At 46.2% G+C, this 21,417-nt stretch overlaps 1 protein-coding gene across 3 annotated transcripts in view; it reads left to right on the top strand.

Annotated features, from left to right (window-relative positions):
- Positions 1-21,417, top strand: part of LOC146801329 (immunoglobulin superfamily member 3-like) — a 99,519-nt gene that overhangs the window by 54,709 nt on the left and 23,393 nt on the right. For all 3 annotated transcript variants that reach the window (XM_085620981.1, XM_085620982.1, XM_085620983.1), the window contains 2 exons: positions 4,466-4,858; positions 16,855-17,271. In XM_085620981.1, the coding sequence (XP_085477107.1) occupies positions 4,466-4,858; positions 16,855-17,271 (810 nt within the window). The remainder of the gene's footprint in view (positions 1-4,465; positions 4,859-16,854; positions 17,272-21,417) is intronic.

Below are 21,417 nucleotides of genomic sequence, written 5' to 3'. Positions count from 1 at the left end.
GTAATACTAAATGGACATCCCTCTTATCACACTAATCTGAGAAGTAATAGTAATTATACATCTCTCATACCACACTAATCTGAGAGGTAATTATAAATATACATCCCTCTTACCACACTAATCTGAGGAGGTAATAATAAATACTGATATACCTAAGGCCTGTGAAAGAGGAGGTAAATCCTATCTCAAGTATAGAGGCTGGAGAGGATCTTCCACTATATGCAAGGTGTGCTGGAGGGATTCGTCCTCTCTATTCAGTACTCATAAACCAAAAGTATCCCACCCTGTATACATATGATACGCAGGGCACTAGTCTCCTCAGGTGGTACACCGTCTGTTTAAAGGCGGGAAAGGAATGAATTCCTTTTTTTCATATTACCCTCACACACTCTAGTAGTTTCATGCTTCATCATAGGGTTCACCCTGACTCCTAGCGGTCAGGGTGGGCTCGACCATATTTCAGGAAGTACTTAAAAGAAGTAGACCAGGGGGCTTAAAGATTTAAAATCCTCCAATTACTCCTAGGTATTCCTTTATACACGAAGTGGTTGGGGATCTTAAATGGAGAATATGTCAGTTATTGAGGATATCATGGTCCTATGACCTTAAAACCAACATGTTTCAGCCCTATACTGTGGCCCTCCGGGGTCCCGATCAGCCTCTCCACCCTGGTGTGTTAAATTCAAGAAGCTTCCCAAAATGTATATAAAGTGATGTGCAGGTGTCTGCCGGCACCGACGTGGACAAGCGTATACTTGCCCTTTATTCTGTTGTTTTTTCTTAGGTCCAACCTGAAAATAAAAGCAGACTGTAATGGCGCCTGTTACCGCGTGCGCCAGTATCATACTTTGTGACTGGTCAATGCGTCATGTGGAATCCCAGTATGAGAAGCTGTGTGACCAATTGCGCATCACCAATTGCATGCTCATTCCATAGTGACTTGGGAATATTTGTTCCCCATTCAGCCCAAAAATGTTGTTGTGAATGCTCCAAATCACGCTTCTATCGTGGGGATTTTCTGTGTATATATAATTATATATCACCATGCATCATTAAAAGTCTGCTTAGTTTTTTCAAAAACCATACTTGTACAACCACATAAACTGTTAAGCACCGATACAAATATACATCCATTGTTAGTGCATAGAAATTTACCAAATGGTCATGTCATAATTATATTGCCATCCATTCGTAATCAATTTATGAAATCTCTCACCCATTAGTTATGGACCTCTCTCTCCACGAGTGTTCGCGGGGGTCACCGTGTAGTCACACTCTTATGTTGGTTAAAAAAGGTTGTAGGGGGAAAGAGTCATATTGCACTTGTTAAAGATGGCCGGGTTGTATTATTGCCCCTCCTGAGTGTCAGCGCTCAAACAGCCACTCATTCGTTTGTTACTTACTGCATCCTGGGCCCTACCCCTCCCGTGCACCTAATTGTCTCGCTACTCTCGGCTCTATCAGTTTTAGGAGCCGTAGAGCGCATATATTTATGTTCATCCTTGCTCACATGTGTGGCCTGTTTGTGAGGTAGGCCCCGCCCGTGTCGCCTTGTGGGACGTCATTTTAGCGTCAAAATGGTGTGTCCTGAAAGTTTGGTCTACTTCTTTTAATTGCTCCCTGAAATATGGTCGAGCCCACCCTGACCTTTAGGAGTCAGGGTGAACCCAATGATGAAGCATGACACTACTAGAGGGTGTGAGGGTTATATAAAGAAAAGGAATTCATTCCTTTCTCGCCTTTAAACAGACGGTGTACCAACTGAGGATACTAGTGCCCTGCGTATCGTATGTATACAGGGTGGGATACTTTTAATAAATATACATCCCTATCACGACACCAATCTGAGAGGCAAGTACTAAGAATCTGTCCCTCTTATCTCACTAATCTGATGGAGTAATAATAATAAACCAAACCTTGGATTACAGTAATTTAAGGGGGTAATAATAGGAATCTATCCCTCTAATCGCACTAATATGATGGAGTGATAATAATAGCCCATTCATTGTATTACACTATTCTAAAGGGGCAATAATAAGAACCCATCCCTTTAATCACACTCAACTGATGGGTAATAATAAGAATATGTCCCTCTTATCAAACTAATATGATGGTGTGATAATAATAATCCATCTCTTGCATTACACTAATGTCGATGGGTAATAATAAAAATCCATCCCTCTTATCGCACTAAAACGATGGGTCATAATAATAATCTATCCCTTGGATTATACTAATCTAAGGGGTAATAATAAGAATGTATCCCTCTTATCACACTAGTTTTATGGGTCATATTAATAATCCATCCCTTGGATTACACTAATCTAAGGGGGTAATGATAAAAATCCATCCCTCTAATCACACTAATCTGATGGTTAATAATAAGAATATGTCTCTCTTATCAAACTAATATGATGGGGTGATAATAATAATCCATCCCTTGCATTACACTAATGCCGATGGGTAATTATAAGAATCCATCCCTCTTATCGCACTAATACGATGGGTCATAATAATAATCTATCCCTTGGATTACACTAATCTAAGGGGGTAATAATAAGAATTTATCCCTCTTATCACACTAGTTTTATGGGTCATAATAATAATCCATCCCTTGGATTAGACTAATCTAAGGGGGTAATGATAAAAATCCATCCCTCTTATCACACTAGTCTTATGGGTCATAATAATAATCCCTCCCTTGGATTACACTAATCTAAGGGGGTAATGATAAAAATCCATCCCTCTGATCACACTAATCTAATGGTTAATAATAAGAATATGTCCCTCTCTTATCAAACTAATATGATGGGGTGATAATAATAATCCATCCCTTGCATTACACTAATGCCGATGGGTAATAATAAGAATCCATCCCTCTTAGCGCACTAATACGATGGGTCATAATAATAATCTATCCCTTGGATTTCACTAATTTTGATGGGTAAGAATAAGAATTCATCGCTCTTATCACACTAATCTCAGGGGTTAGTACTAAGAATCCATCCCTCTTATGACACTAATCTGATGGGTCATAATAATAATCCACCCCTTGTATTAGACTAATCTAAGGGGGTAATAGTAAGAATCCATCCCTCTTATCACACTAATCCGATGGGTAACAAAAGTAGACACCCACCTCTCACTAAATTTAGGGGCTATAATACGCACCCACCCCTTGTATTACACTTATATAATGTGGACATAATAAGCTTCAGTCCCTCTGAGGGGTTACCAGTTAACATCCATCCCTTCTATTACTCTCATCCAAGTAGTTAATAGGCACCCACTGCCCCTACTGCTGTGATTTTAGAAAGTAAAATTAAACACCCGTCCCTCTTATTACACTTCTCTGAGAAGGTAGTAATAAGCATCCATTAGTTTTATTACACTTACCAGAGACAGTAATATAAATCGCCAACCTCTCTTATTGTACTCATCTGAAGGAGGGATAGTACGCATCCATTACTCAGATCGCAGGGAAAACTCCTAAACACTATCTACATGGTGCAAACAAGATCACAGCCACTGAGCTGGCGGTGGTGTTTTACAGGCGGTGGTGTCTTACAGGGGGTGGTGACACACCTAATGTAGCACACTGAAGGCAGGCACACATTTACAAAAAACATTAGAACACAACATCAGACTCAAACAGAATAAAGTATGATGCAACATAAAATACAACAGAAAATACAACAGCACATGAATTACAACACAAGACAAAACACAACCAAACATAAAAGATCTCACTTTCAGATAAAATACTGCACAGAGTAAAACAACACAACATAGAACCTTAACTCCACAATACATCTTAAAACACAACAGAATTTGTGTAAGCGCTCCGTCCATCATTTTGTTGTGTTTGCTTTGTTTGCCCTAAGTGGGGAAGGGTATGCCAGACGTGGGCCCCTTGCTCACTTTGCCACTGGATTCAAGCTAGCCTGGCTGATGAAGGGTGTTACCCCGAAAACGGTCCCAGGATGCTTGTTTCCGGTCCAGGGAGGACCTGGCTTGGCATTTCGGGCTGGACTGTTCCCATAAGGCACAGGGTCATGACTGATTTACATATTGCTGGCTCCAAACTGGGGTGGCATGGTGAGCAAAAAAATGATGGATTTAGGCCCAGATCTCTGTACTGGAGGTGAGTAGTTGAAAAGTTTCAGCACTCGGTCCATCATCTTGTTGTGTTTGCAACAATCTAGACAACCACACATTTATGTAAAAACAAAATCAGAATTCTTGTCAAAGGGAAGACCTGATGGGACATACTTAGAATGTATTTTTGTTATGCATTTTAATGTTATCAATCCCAGTTCTGCCCCTTATAGAGAGGTCTGCACGAGATATACATTTTTTAATAATGTTGTTTTCGAAATTATGGAAGATTTACTATGAACACAGTGAAAAGAGATGTGAATTTGTCACCCAATGTTATTTTTGCCTTCCTTCACCTTCTAAACAGATAATAACCTGCAGCTCGTGAAAGCCAACCGCACTATCATGGCGACTGAAAGCGAGGAGGTGACTATGAACTGTGGCTTGGAGAGTTCCGCAAGGCCCGACTCACTCTTCTCCGTCACCTGGTTCTACAAGCGAGACCCCGGCCGATCAAGGACCCTGCTTAAAATGGGCCACCATATACTGGTGGAATATACGGACAAGGAGAAGGGGCAGAGGATACGGTTCGACACTCCCTCCCGGGGGAACTACAGCCTGACTCTGCAGGCACTGGAGGAGAAAGATGGCGGCCTGTACTACTGCCAGGTGGAGGAGTGGCTACTGGACCCCACAGGCTCATGGGTAAAGGAAGGCGCAGATCTTTCTGGTTTCACACACCTCACCGTGCATCGACCAGGTAATGCTGCAGGCCAGCCTCTTGTGTGCACCTTCTGTGCTTAGAGATCTCACACCTAGGACTATGTCAGGTGGTACAGTCCACTACCCTGTAAGTAATGCTCACTGCCATTCTCCTAGCCAATCAGATGCAAGTAGGATGGGCCCAGATGACTACCCTGTGATGTCATCGATGGTCAAAAGGGGCATGATGCCACTCCTTCTACCCCTGGCCGTTTGATGACTCGATATTCACATGAAACCCCACGCGCAGACTGCTCCGAAGTGCATGGCAGAGAGACATAAAAGATGCAAAGTGTTGGTTAAAGTGTCCATATTTTGTGGAAGGCTTTTACAAAGCATTCTCTTACACTGGAAGGGGGTCTCATGGTTCTATAGAGGTGACATCATTTATTTGACCTGTCACCTGTACCTCATTCATGAAAGAGTGAGGACCTGTACCTCATTCATGAAAGAGTGAGGACCTGTACCTCATTCATGAATGAGTGAGGACCTGTACCTCATTCATGAAAGAGTGAGGACCTGTACCTCATTCATCAAAGAGTGAGGACCTGTACCTCATTCATGAAAGAGTGAGGACCTGTACCTCATTCATCAAAGAGTGAGGACCTGTACCTCATTCGTCAAAGAGTGAGGACCTGTACCTCATTCGTCAAAGAGTGAGGACCTGTACCTCATTCATCAAAGAGTGAGGACCTGTACCTCATTCGTCAAAGAGTGAGGACCTGTACCTCATTCGTCAAAGAGTGAGGACCTGTACCTCATTCATCAAAGAGTGAGGACCTGTACCTCATTTGTCAAAGAGCGAGGACCTGTACCTCATTCATGAAAGAGTGAGGACTTTCGACGGTAGCATAACCATCAGCTTATAAGGGGGGGGGGGGTGATAGTGATAGAGTTGCATAGTAAGGTACCCTGAGTCACAAACATGGCTCCCTCTAACGGTCACACCTGACTGGTACTAATATAATACATCACAAAGTAATTGAAGTAAATGCATGCAATTGTTTTCTTGAAAGCACAAGATTTATCACAATAACTAACATTTAACCACTGGATTGACCACTACCTTGGGTTCCGGAGTAGTGTGCTACTTACCATAAAGTCCTTCAATGCATCGCCAAGGGTTGTAATCACTATATAAATTCAATTAGAATTCCAATTATAAAGCTACTCGCGACAGAGCGTGGGAACCGTCACCTGCCTGAGGCCTCTGCCCGAGCACGCCACGAGGGGTGTATCTAATGAGCTTCCATCGGATAAAGACAGACTCCGCATTAGGAAGGCTCTATAAACTACGAAATGAGCCTCACAGCAAATGTCATTTTGACACTATCACCGGGACATCCTGATGCAATCGCTGGAGGACTCTGAGCTGGAGTGAATCAGATCTTACCTGGTTTGCACCATACAGGTGGTGGCTAGTCCTCCGTTTTCACCTAAGCCATCGGGGATCACCTGTGAGGAACCCCAAGGTTCCTCTCTTTCACCCATCTCTTCAGTGTCTTCATCCACCCTCTGTTACACTTGGCCACGCCAGCAACTTTGCGTCTATTCAAGCCGTCGAAAGGACACCCAGGCCATCCCTAAACTACAGATCCGTATGTTGGCTTGAAAGTCGTCAATAGACGCGTTGACACTGGCTAAAAATTAAAGCTGCAGAAAACAGATATGTTTGTGCTTTGATGTGATAGACATCTTAGGTCTTCTGCAATGTTGTCAGAGAGGATGTGGGATTTGCCCTCCTAAGGTCATTTGGTCCACAACTTTAGTTTCTCTTTTGACTCAACTCTTCCTCTTCTGCCTGAAGCAGATGCTGTTGAATACTCTTGCTTTGGTCACCTCTGGGTGTCACGTAATCTTCTTTCAGCGTTGGCCCGGGAGGGTTGCGCTAACGGTGGTTTCTGCCTTCTTTGGCAGACTATAAGGTCTAATATGTGTTTAATGAAAAATAGCCACTTTGCAAGCAAAATACTGCACGACAGTTGTCGTTTCAATGGGCCAGACCGTCTGCACTAACTCAGCGGGGCCATATAATGCTGAAACCCATACATTCCTCGATCAGTTTCCAACTGTTTCATCTCAATGCAAGTGAATGGAAGTGCGAACACGTGATCGAGACTGCAACTAGTCGACACTAACTAATGAGCGGGGGCCAGGACCTCCTCACCGTGAAGACCTCGAAGAGCTGATGCTGAAGGCACAGATGGGAGCGAACTCTAAAGATTTCTAAAATTCTCACTTAAGAACACGGCTACGCTGGCCACACAGTGCAGAAAATGTGCAATTGTTCACCACAAATACAATGACTAAGGTGCAGCTGGGTGTAACTTACCTGGTGTAATAGGATTTTAGTGGTCTGTAGGCTGGTATAAAAATGACATAGCAATGCAGTAATAAACGTAACGGAATATGTTGCGGCACACTTGAGCGTTAGCAAGTTTGTATCCACGGAATAGTATGAAGGCAGAGATACAGGTCCATCTCCTTTCTTACTTTGGATGGTGTGTAGAGTGTTGCCTCGAAGATTCCTCGGGAGCGGTTCGATGCCAAAAGGGGTCCCTCTCTCGACAGCCCCAACCCTGATTGCTGTTAAAGCACAGGAGAGCGGGATGGTCAAGCGGGGGAAGGAAAGGATGGGAACAGCTGGGAGGGAGATCTGAAAAGGAAAAGACACTACAACATTAGCCTCCTGGCCCTTAATGGAGGTAACTTCAGCCTGTGAGGGTATTGTATCTAACACACCTGTAAATCAAATAAACTCGTGTTCTCCAGGTGTAATCATCCTGGACTTCACACAATCAATAATAGGTTCTGTATGTCACTATGGTTTCTATGGAGAAAAGGAAACCTGGTAAGTACATGCACCCTTCACAACTCCACCATGCACCAACTCCCAGCCGCGCCCGGAACTCATACACACCAGAGTCAATGCCTTGCTTCTCGTCACAGGGGAAGAGCAGACTGCCGCCTCTTAAACCCCCTGTTAAAGCATACAAGGAAAGGTGAGTTAAAATACGTCTTTCAACTCCATAAGTATCGCTGGTCACAGGTTAATGCCTCAATAGGGGTACTGGTTTCCTAATCACCTAACCCCCTCAAGACTTGCTGTGGCATGACAATGTTACCGGTGCTCAGCTCACCAGAATACAAACAACGCCTGTAGCGTATGACTTTGCGAAGAGCAACGCGTTCTCCGCGTTAATGTCACGAGAGCCGGTCGGCTCACAAGGTTCACGGTGGTGCAGGTGCACCCTTACCCTACACGGGTGGTTCTGTAGATCGGGTAATCGAACTACTGCTTAGAAGTCCTCGGCTGCATCCAGGAATAACCAGCAGCGAAGGAAACGCCAAGCGGCGTTTTAAACAGGAGCCGCTTCCGGGTTACGCCCACGTGAGCGGCGTCAGTAACGGCGAGCTGGGACACCTGGGAACTGTAGTCCCGCTGCCTGGCGTATGGTCTGTCCGTCTCTGTTATAGTTTTCGAGTTGCCCCCACCACTCGGTCAGCCATCCCCAAAGGGCCTTTGCTTTGATTTCTTGCCGTATGCCCCCGCCACCTCTCCGCGAGGTCGGAGGTGTACATGGTACGCACGATGTTCGGGGGGGGAGGAGCATAACAGCACATCCTTCTTTCGGGGCCCCTTTCCGAGGACCAGGTTTATTTGGATGGTTTCTGTGGAAAAGAGCGACTAGGCGAGGAGCGTGTATATTCGCCGCTGGCTCCCATGAATTTTCTTCGGGTCCGTAGTTTTTCCATGCCAAAAGGTACCACAGGGTCTTGCGTCTCCATTTGGAATCAAGGATTTTTTTCACCTCGTACTCGGGTTCCCCGTCTACTAATACCGGGTTCTGTGGTGGTTGTTGTGGTCTGGTTGAAGGTTTCAGAAGGGAAACATGAAAAACCGGATGGATTTTCATGTGTGAGGGCAAGGCAAGTTTGAACGCCACCGGGTTGACTCTTTTCAGTATGCGGTATGGCCCAATGTACCGCGGATTAAATATACTGTATTTGCGAAATCGTTAATTTCTTGTAGAAAGCCACACGAAATCGCCTTTCTTATAGTCTGGGCCCGCCCTACGATGTTTATCAGCCTGTGCTTTGTATAGGTCCTTAGATTTTTGTAAGTTCTTCCTAGCGTTCTTCAAGTTCTCTTGTATGAGTGTAATTCGTTCGTGTACCTTAGGTATCCTTTCATTGCCGTGAGGTTTTGCCATGGGGAGGAAGCAGGGATGAAATCCATAAGTACAGTAGAATGGTGAGAGATTACTAGAACTGTGCCGGGCATCGTTATAAGCAACCTCGGCCAACCATAATAGATCCACCCATTCCTCTGTTGATTGGTCGACATAGCATCGTAAGTATTGTTTTAACGTTTGATTAAGACGCTCTGTCTGTCCGTCTGTTTGGGGGTGGAACGCCGTGGATGTATTGTTTGAAATGTGCAGGGTTGCGCACCAGGTTTTCCAAAACCTGCTGGTGAATTGAGGGCCCCTATCTGTGATGATAACTTTGGGTAGGCCGTGAAAACGAACGATGTTTGTAAGCAATATCGTTGCCAACTGAGATGACGAAGGGAGGCCTGTACATGCAATAAAGTGACCCAACTTTGTAAGGCTATCCACTACCACCAGGATGACTGTGTAACCTTGGTCCATAGGTAATCCTACAATGAAATCCATAGATACACTTTCCCAAGGTTTTTCAGGAGTGGGTAACGGTTGCAGCAATCCTGAGGGTTTCCTGTGGTCTGCCTTGGCCTGGCTGCACACTGTGCATTGTTGGATTCTTTCAGTAATGTCTTGTCTGAGTTTGGGCCACCAAAAGTTTAGTGATATTTTCTCCATGGTTTTCTCAATCCCTGCGTGTCCTGCACATGGATTCTCATGACACCAATTGAAGACAGTTTTCCTTAAAATAGCGGTTGGGATTAACAACTGATTTTTCCTCATAGGAAGGCCATCTTTTACTTGCCATTCGGTATTTTTTTCCATCCATTTCTTCCATGTTACCTTTTTCATGGCTTGTTTCAGTTGGTCCAGGAATTTATCTGTTTGGATTACACCGATAACCTTATCGGAGGAAATGATGGCGTGTAGTTCAGGTTGTTCTACAGCAAGGGAATTGTCACGACGAGATAGGGCATCTGCCTTCCGGTTCTCAGCCCCTGGTCTATACGTCACTATGAAGTCGAACTCAGCGAAGAACAACATCCATCGTAGTTGACGCGGTGTAAGCAAGCGGGCTGACTTCATAAATTGCAGGTTTCTATGGTCCGTATAAACCGTGACCGTATGTTTGGCTCCCATTAGATGATGCCTCCACTCCAGAAAGGCGTCTTTGATGGCTAGGAGTTCTTTCTCCGCTATCGTGTAGTGGGTTTCTGCCGTGTTCAACTTACGGGACATATAAGCCACCGGATGTAGTTGCCCGTTATCCTTATTTCTTTGGGATAAAATGGCCCCTACCGCCACGTCCGATGCATCTGCCTCTACTATATAGGGCACTTCAGTGTCAGGGTGAGCCAAAACAGGGGCGGTGGTGAAGGCGGTTTTCAACCTGTCAAAAGCCTTCTGGGTGTCTTCAGTCCATGTATAGGCAACGTTTTTCTTCAGCAGTCCTGTTAAGGGGGCTGATACCTGTGAGAACTGCTGAATAAAACGCCTATAAAAGTTAGCGAATCCCAGAAAACGTTGTAGCTCTTTCACATTCTTGGGAGGTGACCAATCTAGGACGGCTTGTATCTTCCGGACCGCCATCTCTTGTCCCTCAGCTGATAGAATTATTCCCAGGAATTCTACCTTTCTCACCTGAAACTCGCATTTGCTTATCTTGCAATATAGGCGATGTTTTCTAAGAGTAAGCAACACTGCCCGAACATCTTCTATGTGGTCTTCTTCTCTTTCTGAATATACCAAAATATCATCGATGTATACGATGACCGTGATATCAAGGAATTCCCGAAGTACATCTGTCAAAAAGTATTGAAATGCGGCTGGGGCATTACATAGTCCATAGGGCATAACGCAGTACTCAAATAACCCATATCTGGTACGAAAGGCAGTTTTCCATTCATCGCCTTTGCGCATCCGTACCAAGTGGTATGCGCCTTTTAGGTCCAAGCGGGTATATATTACCGCTTGACGCACTTGATCTAATAGCACGGGAATAAGCGGCAAGGGATACCGGTTCTTTATAGTAATGCTATTCAGCGCCCTGAAGTCCACACAGGCTCTAAGTTCTTTGTTTGCCTTTGGTATAAAAAAGAGTGGTGAAGCTGCGGGTGATTGGGATGGTCTTATGAATCCGTTGTGCAAGTAGGTGTCCAGATACTGGCGCAGATGCTTATTTTCCGGCTCGGTGAGGGCGTACACTCTTCCACATGGCACCACTGCCCCTGGTATCAAATCTATTTGGCAGTCGTAGCTGCGATGCGGTGGCAATACATTGGCTTGGTCCTCGTCGAATACGTCCTTAAGATCCTGATAGTGGGATGGTAAAAGGACTTCCTTTTCTTCAGCTGTGGCTATCACATGTGTTGTGAAAGGTTCTTTCCCTGGTTTGTGGCTATGGAAGCAATGTTCCTTACAATAGGGTGATGTGAAGTCAATTACTTCTTTCTCCCAATCAATGGTTGGATTGTGCTTTCTGAGCCATGGAAGGCCTAAGATAACCCCATACTGGGGTGCATGTATGACGTTGAAACTGAGTGTTTCCCAGTGATGGTCTTCCCAGGAAATTACCAGATCTTTGGTACAATGCCGAATGGGGCCAGAAAGCAGTTGCCGCCCATCCACGGTCATCACTATTTCCGGTTCGGATTTGGGTATCAATGGTATCTGCAATAAGGTAGCTAGTTCTTTATCCATGAATAGGCCTGTGGCTCCTGAATCCACCATGGCTGTAAAAGAACACTCCCGTTCCTCCAGGTGCACTTGTAGCCGCACATGGAAGTGGGATGTCGGTCCTTCAACGGTGTTTTGAACCGAAGGGATTGTTTTCATGCCCAAGGACCTCCCTTCTTGATTTCTTGAGCCCTAGGGTTTTCCGCCTTCGTGCCTTCGCCTCCCATACGAGGTAACAGCTCTCTGTCCCTCCCTTTAGGTTTTGCTACACAATCCTTCACGTAATGGCCTTTCTTACCGCAGTATAAACACAATCCATTCCTGCGTCTTTGCTCTTTTTCCTCTGTGGTGAGGGGGGCCCGTACCGAACCTATTTCCATGGGTTCTGGTGCTGTAGTATAACTTCCTGGAACTGTTCTAGCTCTGTCATACCTGAGTGTGGGTTTATCTCCTCGTCTTCTATTTTCACGGCGGTCTACTAAGCGATGATCTAACCTCTGGGTTAAACTTATAAGAGCTTGACAGGAGGTGGGTTGAGGGTCGATCGTCGCTAGGGCGTCCTTGAGTTCATCTTTGAGGCCCTGATAAAACAGTGCGCTTTGTTTACTATCTGGCCACTCTGTTTCCGCAACCAACCGTTGGAAGGCGTTTACGTAGGCTACAAGGTCCCTGTTCCCTTGTCGTAATTCTAATAACTCACGGTCAGCTGTAAAGGTGGCTGCCCTGCGATCAAACACACGTTCAAATTCCTCACGGAACGCGTCCCAGTCGTACAACAGGGGATCATCTCGCCTTACTAAGGGAACGGCCCACTGAGCAGCATCGCCGTTTAAGTAAGAAATAGTAAAGGCCACCCGAGACTGGTTAGAAGGGAATGCCTTCGGCTTACAAGAAAAGTGCAGGAGAATTTGTGTAATGAACACCTGGACCTTATGGGCTTCTCCTGAGAACCGTTCTGGTGCAGCAAGCTGAATAGGCGTTGGGAATTCTACGCTAAATGGGGTGGCTGAAGCTGAAAAGCTCCCTGAGGGAAACCTTCCTGTACCTGCATCGAAGGGATTTCGTTGCATCCCTTCGAATCTTTGTTTTAAGGCCGCTGTCTCTGCCCGAGAGGCGGCTAGCTCTTGCTGCACTAATGACAGGGCACCCAATACCTCTTCTAGTGTTGTCATGTTTGCATTGACCCGCCCAGGAGGAATTCAATTCGTGGGCTGGTTATTCTGTTGCCTCGAAGATTCCTCGGGAGCGGTTCGATGCCAAAAGGGGTCCCTCTCTCGACAGCCCCAACCCTGATTGCTGTTAAAGCACAGGAGAGCGGGATGGTCAAGCGGGGGAAGGAAAGGATGGGAACAGCTGGGAGGGAGATCTGAAAAGGAAAAGACACTACAACATTAGCCTCCTGGCCCTTAATGGAGGTAACTTCAGCCTGTGAGGGTATTGTATCTAACACACCTGTAAATCAAATAAACTCGTGTTCTCCAGGTGTAATCATCCTGGACTTCACACAATCAATAATAGGTTCTGTATGTCACTATGGTTTCTATGGAGAAAAGGAAACCTGGTAAGTACATGCACCCTTCACAACTCCACCATGCACCAACTCCCAGCCGCGCCCGGAACTCATACACACCAGAGTCAATGCCTTGCTTCTCGTCACAGGGGAAGAGCAGACTGCCGCCTCTTAAACCCCCTGTTAAAGCATACAAGGAAAGGTGAGTTAAAATACGTCTTTCAACTCCATAAGTATCGCTGGTCACAGGTTAATGCCTCAATAGGGGTACTGGTTTCCTAATCACCTAACCCCCTCAAGACTTGCTGTGGCATGACAATGTTACCGGTGCTCAGCTCACCAGAATACAAACAACGCCTGTAGCGTATGACTTTGCGAAGAGCAACGCGTTCTCCGCGTTAATGTCACGAGAGCCGGTCGGCTCACAAGGTTCACGGTGGTGCAGGTGCACCCTTACCCTACACGGGTGGTTCTGTAGATCGGGTAATCGAACTACTGCTTAGAAGTCCTCGGCTGCATCCAGGAATAACCAGCAGCGAAGGAAACGCCAAGCGGCGTTTTAAACAGGAGCCGCTTCCGGGTTACGCCCACGTGAGCGGCGTCAGTAACGGCGAGCTGGGACACCTGGGAACTGTAGTCCCGCTGCCTGGCGTATGGTCTGTCCGTCTCTGTTATAGTTTTCGAGTTGCCCCCACCACTCGGTCAGCCATCCCCAAAGGGCCTTTGCTTTGATTTCTTGCCGTATGCCCCCGCCACCTCTCCGCGAGGTCGGAGGTGTACATGGTACGCACGATGTTCGGGGGGGGAGGAGCATAACATAGAGTGCGCTCACGCTTTGTATCTGGGTGCTCACAAATAAAGTCATCAATAACCTCCATTTCACCAAGAAAGCTGCTTCTAGAACCATCCTGAACATTGAGGCATATAACTATCTCGATCTGCATCTCTCAAGTCTTCACCGGCTCTCTGTTCATCAACGTATCATGTGTAGAGCTCTGTGCATTATCGGTCATGACATCACCAATATTTAATCAAAATGAGCTTGAGTGACACTCCCTAGTGCCCTCTTTGCATTCTTCAAATGTTTCACAGCGGAGTTTCCTGTTTGGGCATGTCAGAAACATGGCCTATCTCATGGCCTGATGCCTGTGACATGCCATGGCCTATCTCAAAGCCTGACGCCTGTGACATGCCTTGGCATGGCCTATCTCATGGCCTGACACCTGTGACATGCCTTGGCATGGCCTATCTCATGACCTGATGCCTGTGACATGCCTTGGCATGACGTATCTCATGGCCTGACGCCTGTGACATGCCTTGGCATGGCCTATCTCATGGTCTGACGCCTGTGACATGCCTTGGCATGGGCTATCTCATGGTCTGACGCCTGTGACATGCCTTGGCATGGCCTATCTCATGGCCTGACGCCTGTGACATGCCTTGGCAGGGCCTATCTCATGGCCTGACGCCTGTGACATGCCTTGGCCTGGCCTATCTCATGGCATGACGCCTGTGACATGCCTTGGCATGGCCTTTCTCATGGCCTGACGCCTGTGACATGCCTTGGCATGGCCTATCTCATGGCCTGACGCCAGTGACATGCCTTGGCATGGGCTATCTCATGGCCTGATGCCTGTGACATGCCTTGGCATGGCCTATCTCATGGCCTGACACCTGTGACATGCCTTGGCATGGGCTATCTCATGGCCTGACGCCTGTGACATGCCTTGGCATGGCCTATCTCATGGCCTGACGCCTGTGACATGCCTTGGCCTGGCCTATCTCATGGCCTGACGCCTGTGACATGCCTTGGCATGGCCTATCTCATGGCCTGACGCCTGTGACATGCCTTGGCATGGGCTATCTCATGGCCTGACGCCTGTGACATGCCTTGGCATGGCCTATCTCATGGCCTGACGCCTGTGACATGCCTTGGCATGGCCTATCTCATGGCCTGACGCCTGTGACATGCCTTGGCCTGGCATATCTCATGGCATGACGCCTGTGACATGCCTTGGCATGGCCTATCTCATGGCCTGACGCCTGTGACATGCCTTGGCATGGGCTATCTCATGGCCTGACGCCTGTGACATGCCTTGGCATGGGCTATCTCATGGCCTGACGCCTGTGACATGCCTTGGCCTGGCCTATCTCATGGCATGACGCCTGTGACATGCCTTGGCATGGCCTATCTCATGGCCTGACGCCTGTGACATGCCTTGGTATGGCCTATCTCATGGCCTGACGCCTGTGACATGCCTTGGCATGGGCTATCTCATGGCCTGACGCCTGTGACATGCCTTGGTATGGCCTATCTCATGGCCTGACGCCTGTGACATGCCTTGGCATGGGCTATCTCATGACCCGACGCCTGTGACATGCCTTGGTTGTCCTCGTGCTCTCTGCATGGATCGCTTTTGCCACCAATGTAGAAAGGAACTGAAAACTCCTCCTTCCCTTTCATGTTTATCTATATTTAGCATAACCATCCAGTGTCATCAAAGCATAGGGTGCTTATACTTATGTGCAGTGCAACAATAATACAATGATGATTGAGTGGTTCCAAACACAAAAACAACACACACACACCCCCCCTAAAATGACTGGAACAAATGTCTGTCCCTCTTACACATGTTATGTCTGACCCCTTCAGCTAGGGCATTTTGAAGAAAGTTAGGGTCTCCTTGCTAAGCTGAGGCAAGTGGCTACCCCAAGAAAAATCCAGACTCTAATTCCCTATGTGGAGAACGTGACACAGCACCAGGGAAGTGTTTGAGAAGAAGAGAAAGAAGTAGCAGGAGTTGTCTGTTTGGCTTGCCTCCTCCTTAAAGGATGTGTGGCATGACAGACTCCCCATCTGCATTCAGCCGGGTCACGGTTAAAACTGCAAGCCAGGCTCTGAGCCAAGGGTAACAGTGTTATTTGGTGGCAACCCCCAATATTTGAAGAAAAATGACATAGCAATTTAATGGAACTTGCAATATAGTGTCTTGTGGTGTCTGCATAGCCTCAACAACACTCTCCCTCCAGCGCAGGCAGGGCTCTTGAGTGATTGGTGGTCCCCATACAGCAACATTACCCTTGCATTACTATTCAATACACCCTGCGCCTCAAACCTGCATAGGTCTGTCATGGAACTGGGTGGTCACCAGCATCAGTGAAGCTGAGTGCACTCCATCCTCACTGATGTGCAGTGAAACTGGTTGTTTCCACCTAGCAATAGGCATGCGTTCCCTACTAGGACAATGAAATGACCCTGGCATCAGTGGGGTCCAGTTTGCTTGTGGGCATTCTCACAGGATAGGTGTCACTCTGGATTTCTGGGAGCAATTTATTTTCAATCAACTCAAAACACTGCAGAGGAGTTTGATTGCAATGCTTGTTTAATCACGGAGGCCCTTGTTGATCACCTGTCTGGTGGCATTCAGCCACCACTGTTGCATTGCATTTTCTCTCTCACACATGTTTTCTTCCCATCACGGTTACTTAATTGTAAGATACAAGATTATAACCCCTTCAGTGCATCCATGTAGAGTTTTCATTCACCTTAATGTGGTTCTTTCATGGATAACTGAGCGAGTTGTTACTGTAAAACTTTGGTTTATAAGATAAACTTGTGACAGGTTTTCTCTTTCTGTGTAGCCGATAACCTGCGGATAAACACCACTGAGCTAGCGCTCATCCTGCCTGAAGAAGACCACAGCAGCCTCATCTTACCATGTGAGATCACCTCAAGGTCCAGCCCCTCTTCTGCCTTTTCCGTGGCCTGGTGGAAAATCTCTGACAAAGGGGAGGAGCTGGTCTTCAGAGTTGGGCAGGATTTGGTCTTCCAGTTCGGCCGCACCAGTAACCATGGCAGTGACAAGAGAAGGGATGGCATGCTGAGGTTTGAGAGGCCATCTGAGATGTTGTACCAGCTCACTGTGATGAGGCCGGAGGCGTCCGACAGTGGCGTATACTTCTGTCAGGTGGAGGAGTGGATGAGGAGCCCTGCAGAGAGTCTGTACAGGATCAGCAAAAAGAGGTCTGGGAACTTCAACGTGACTCTTCAACCTGCAGGTAAATATAATGACATTGGGTCAATGCTGGTCATGGTTAGGCATCTTGGTGGAAGAGATCCAGTGTTCGGTGTGAGCATCAGGTACTAGCGGTCTCTATTTGAGGATCTGTTGCTGAATCTACCATGTGTGGAGATGCTTGGATAGTAAAAGTGTGAAAGGGACATACACTATTCTCTGTTTTAGAAGGAGGCCTTCATAGCTCTGGTGCCAGGTGTCCATTTTCATGTCCCTGATGGAGGGAGACTCTGCTTACTGTAGCTGGGAATCACAAGATGTCCCGTTTTACTGTCCCTATAGATCTGTAGGGTGAGGTTCTAGCAGGTATTGTACAGAATGCACCTGGATGCAGCTCTTAACAGACTACCTCTCTGAACATACACCAACTCAGATGAATATTCTCTCCCTCAAGCATGTTACAGGCTCTTCATCCCTGATTTACAAGTACAAAACCATTCCTAAGGAGCATGATGTGTCCTTGTTTGTCTTTTAAGGTAAACACCGCTCTGGGCCTCTATTAAACTGTTTTGGCCTATGGTCACCCATAGGTGCATTCACGCTTAGTTCCTTTAAGAAACTAGACATGTGTTTGGGGTAGAGAAGCTCTCTCCATTGTGATAATCCAGTGCCTTGCTAGGTAAATTTGTTTATAGAGAGACAATCCGAGTTTACCGCTGAAAGCTGTGAAGCATTAAGCTTTTCCTCGGAAAAATCAGCATAAAGATACAATTAGTACCAACCAAACAGTGAAGTTCCCATCCCACTTAGTAAACAGACAAAACATACATTGATTAAAACAAAACCAAGAGCTTGATTAACATCTTGCGGATGGGTTACTCCGTCACAACGGTGACAGATATCCCATCTGCCGAAATATAAATCCTATAGGGTATAATGGGATTTACATTTCAGCAGACGGGATATCCATCACCATTGAGACTGAGTAACCCGCCCACCAAGATCTAAGTCAGGCCCTAAAACAGTACAAATTATGCCAGATAATGAGGATATGTAGAATGTTGACCAAAATGGCACAAAACGCACTTAAGCGCAAGTTTGATGTAAAATCAATGGGATTCTCTGTGCGGTACTCGAAAGCCACAACCTGCACAGAGGCTGGGCAATCCCAGCTGTGTCAGGCTCCATGGTCTTGCCCCCAACAATGTATCAGATCTCCCCAGAGTGATCATGAAGGGACTCAGGTTACCGGCTGCATGAGAAGGCAGGCTCGTCTGCCCATCGACTCCCTGGTCATGACCAATAATTGTCCCTCTTTCAAGATTTTGGTTGGATAATATCATTACTCTTCAAGTTCCAAGAGCATGGTGTGGGATCTCCAGCCTCAGCTTCTAGAGAGAAAACCTCTCTCTGTCTCTCTCCTTCACTTACGGCAACCAGCCACGACTCCAGTTCTACTGAATTTAAGGGTTGGTCACAAAGGCTCTACTCTTCCTTCGGATCACAACCATACAGTCCCCGTTTTGTTCTCTATGTCTTATGGACTCTTTGAAACTCCAGAGTCGGCGTGCCTTTGTTTAGCCCCAAGTGACTATAGAATCTCCTTCTCTACTAGTTTGTTTCAAGGTTTTTTTGACAACCTCCAGTCTTGTGCTGATTTCCAGATAGCAACGCACCTAGATATTGTGGCACCTAACTAGAAAGAAATATCACTTTATACAGAACCGGAGTCTCTTGTAAAATTACAAACCTCAACAGGTAATTTCTAGCAGTGGCATATTATCTCCACTGATGTACTAGTAGCTGGTAGCTTCATCATCGGGTCTTTCCTCCACCAGAAGGGACAGTCTCTGGATGTGGAGACATGGCGGGATCTGTGAAGAGTGCAGTGAAAATAAAATTATCTCATATCCCAGAGGAGTGTTATTTATTAAAACTAGGATGTGGTAAGGTTAAAAAACACAGTGTGATGTGATAGGGACGAGTTACATATGCTTCACACCAATATGGTCAACATGTTTCAGCCTACTTGCACCTGATTAGGTCATCGGCTTTCTTCAGGGCCTCAATATGCCAGATTCCAATACTCCCAGGTGGGACAGTACCCACTGGAACCTTAATTCTAAGTGCATTGACTTACTCAATCTGGGAAGTTGTTTGTTATTCCCTTAAGAGGAGAATATCTATGCCCCATAGGACATGGGGAGGAGGTGCGTCATTATCCAGCACTGCTTGTGAGGCTTCTCATCTGTACTTTGCTCTCAGTTTCCTCCCCACCTGGATAACCTAACTAGAAGAGCCAAGTGGGACTCCATAGCCTATAAATTCCCTTTACTTGCCACCTGGCCATAAACATACCTGAGAGACAGCAAACTCATGAAGTCTCTAAAAAGTCATGCACCCTTGAATCCTCCCTGGAGCATCGACACACATCAGAGGAGACTGCCAGCTTAGTCTATCTGTGAGGGCAGAGGCTTTCTGGTATCACTGTTCTCCCTAGCGCTCTCCTGTCATACATAAGTCTCATCAAGCCCAGAGCTTTAGGTTCAGATAATGGATTCATTTCATTCCAGCAATCAGGCATCACCACTGCTTAAACTTATACAAACCTTATACAAACCTCTTTTGAATTCTGTTTATACATATTTCTTTCCATCATGGTAGTGTAAATCAACCCTTCTACTCACAGTGGACATCCAACCTACATGACATTCATAATTAACAATTGTGACCATGTTTAAGGGCAGAGCACATGCGGAGGGAATTGGTTTTAGGTCTCTAGTGCCAAGAGTCAAATTCAGTCAAAGAAGTATAGGGGAACCACTCCAAGAGGTGCACTTTCCTGAACGGCCAAACTGTGGACTGCTGGAATATGAAACCCTTATGCAGCATAAGTCCTAGAGCAGGAACTTTTTTTTCTCCAGTTTTCTATAGCTCAAACTCAACCTGGAGGTATTGGAGCATTTCACATGAGCACCAGTTACATTACATAAGGATACATTCATTTGTTAGGTACTGGCACATTAAGTGATTTGCCCAGCATCACAGGATCTTGAGCCCACGCAGAGACTCAAACCTGGTTTCCCCACTCCAAAGTCGGCAGCTCTGGCCATGACTCCACCTCCCAATCCCCTCAAGCAGGAGAAGCCTCATGAAGCAGGAGTTCTCAAGCCGAAGAAGCCCTCGTGCAGAAGAAGCCCTCGTGCAGCAGTAGACCTCATGCAGCAAAGGAGCTGTCAATCGCAGAGGAAGACACAAAAGTAAATCTTGAGGTCTTTCCTTACGTAGACTAATCGAGAAGGAAATCCCTCAGTTTCATTCACCATGTGAGGGACGAAGACACACATGGACAGCTTGTGACACTGACATACTGACACTAACCACATGAAAGAGCTCCATCAATGAAACCACCACATAAACGACAGACACCTAAGTAACACGTGGATTGTTCCCAGCATAGAGCACGTGGAAAGAAGTCCATTGGGGACACCCTTACGTGAGAGACAAAGAAACACCAAGAAAGCTTGAGGTACTTCCTGGCGTAGGGTATGTGATAAGAGATCCATTGGTGAGACCACTATGTGAGAGACACAGAAACAGAAGCAAAGCTTCAGGTCCATAATGGTATGGGGCACATGAAAAGAGATATATGTACTCAACAGGAGAGAGAGGGAGAAGTATAAGGAGTCAATCTTAATCCCCCTACGCGTAATATTAAATAAAAAACAAAAGAGTGCGGCCAAAGGAAAAGGAGAAAAGCGGCAAAAGGAGTCACTCTTGTTAGTTAAAAGAACTCTCACTCACCAACCTAGTTGGTGACATGCTTCATCATTGGGTTCCCACCAGAGAGGCTGATACAAGTGTGAATAAGTGCAAAGTGATTTAAAAAGTACTCAGTTCAACCTTAAACAAACTTTATTCGTGATGAACCAAACACTACTTAAAAGCAGTGTTATGGATGTTACAAAAACTGGCTAAATTGACATGATACATCCATAGTATAAACGAGAAAACGGTGTGGTCAACATGTTTCCGCCTCCATTCGCTGTTTGCTAGGCTTTCGTCAGGACCAAAAGCACCATGGCGGTATGCGCACGCTAAGGCGCTCCCTAACCTGTGGTGTAGAAGAAACAAGTGTAACTTACTTTTTTTAGTAGTGCCTACAGCATTAGTGAAAGCTACAAGTAGC

Source organism: Triturus cristatus, chromosome 8, assembly GCF_964204655.1.
Source record: "Triturus cristatus chromosome 8, aTriCri1.1, whole genome shotgun sequence".
NCBI lineage: Eukaryota > Metazoa > Chordata > Amphibia > Caudata > Salamandridae > Triturus > Triturus cristatus.
This window is presented reverse-complemented; position numbering and strand designations above follow the sequence as displayed.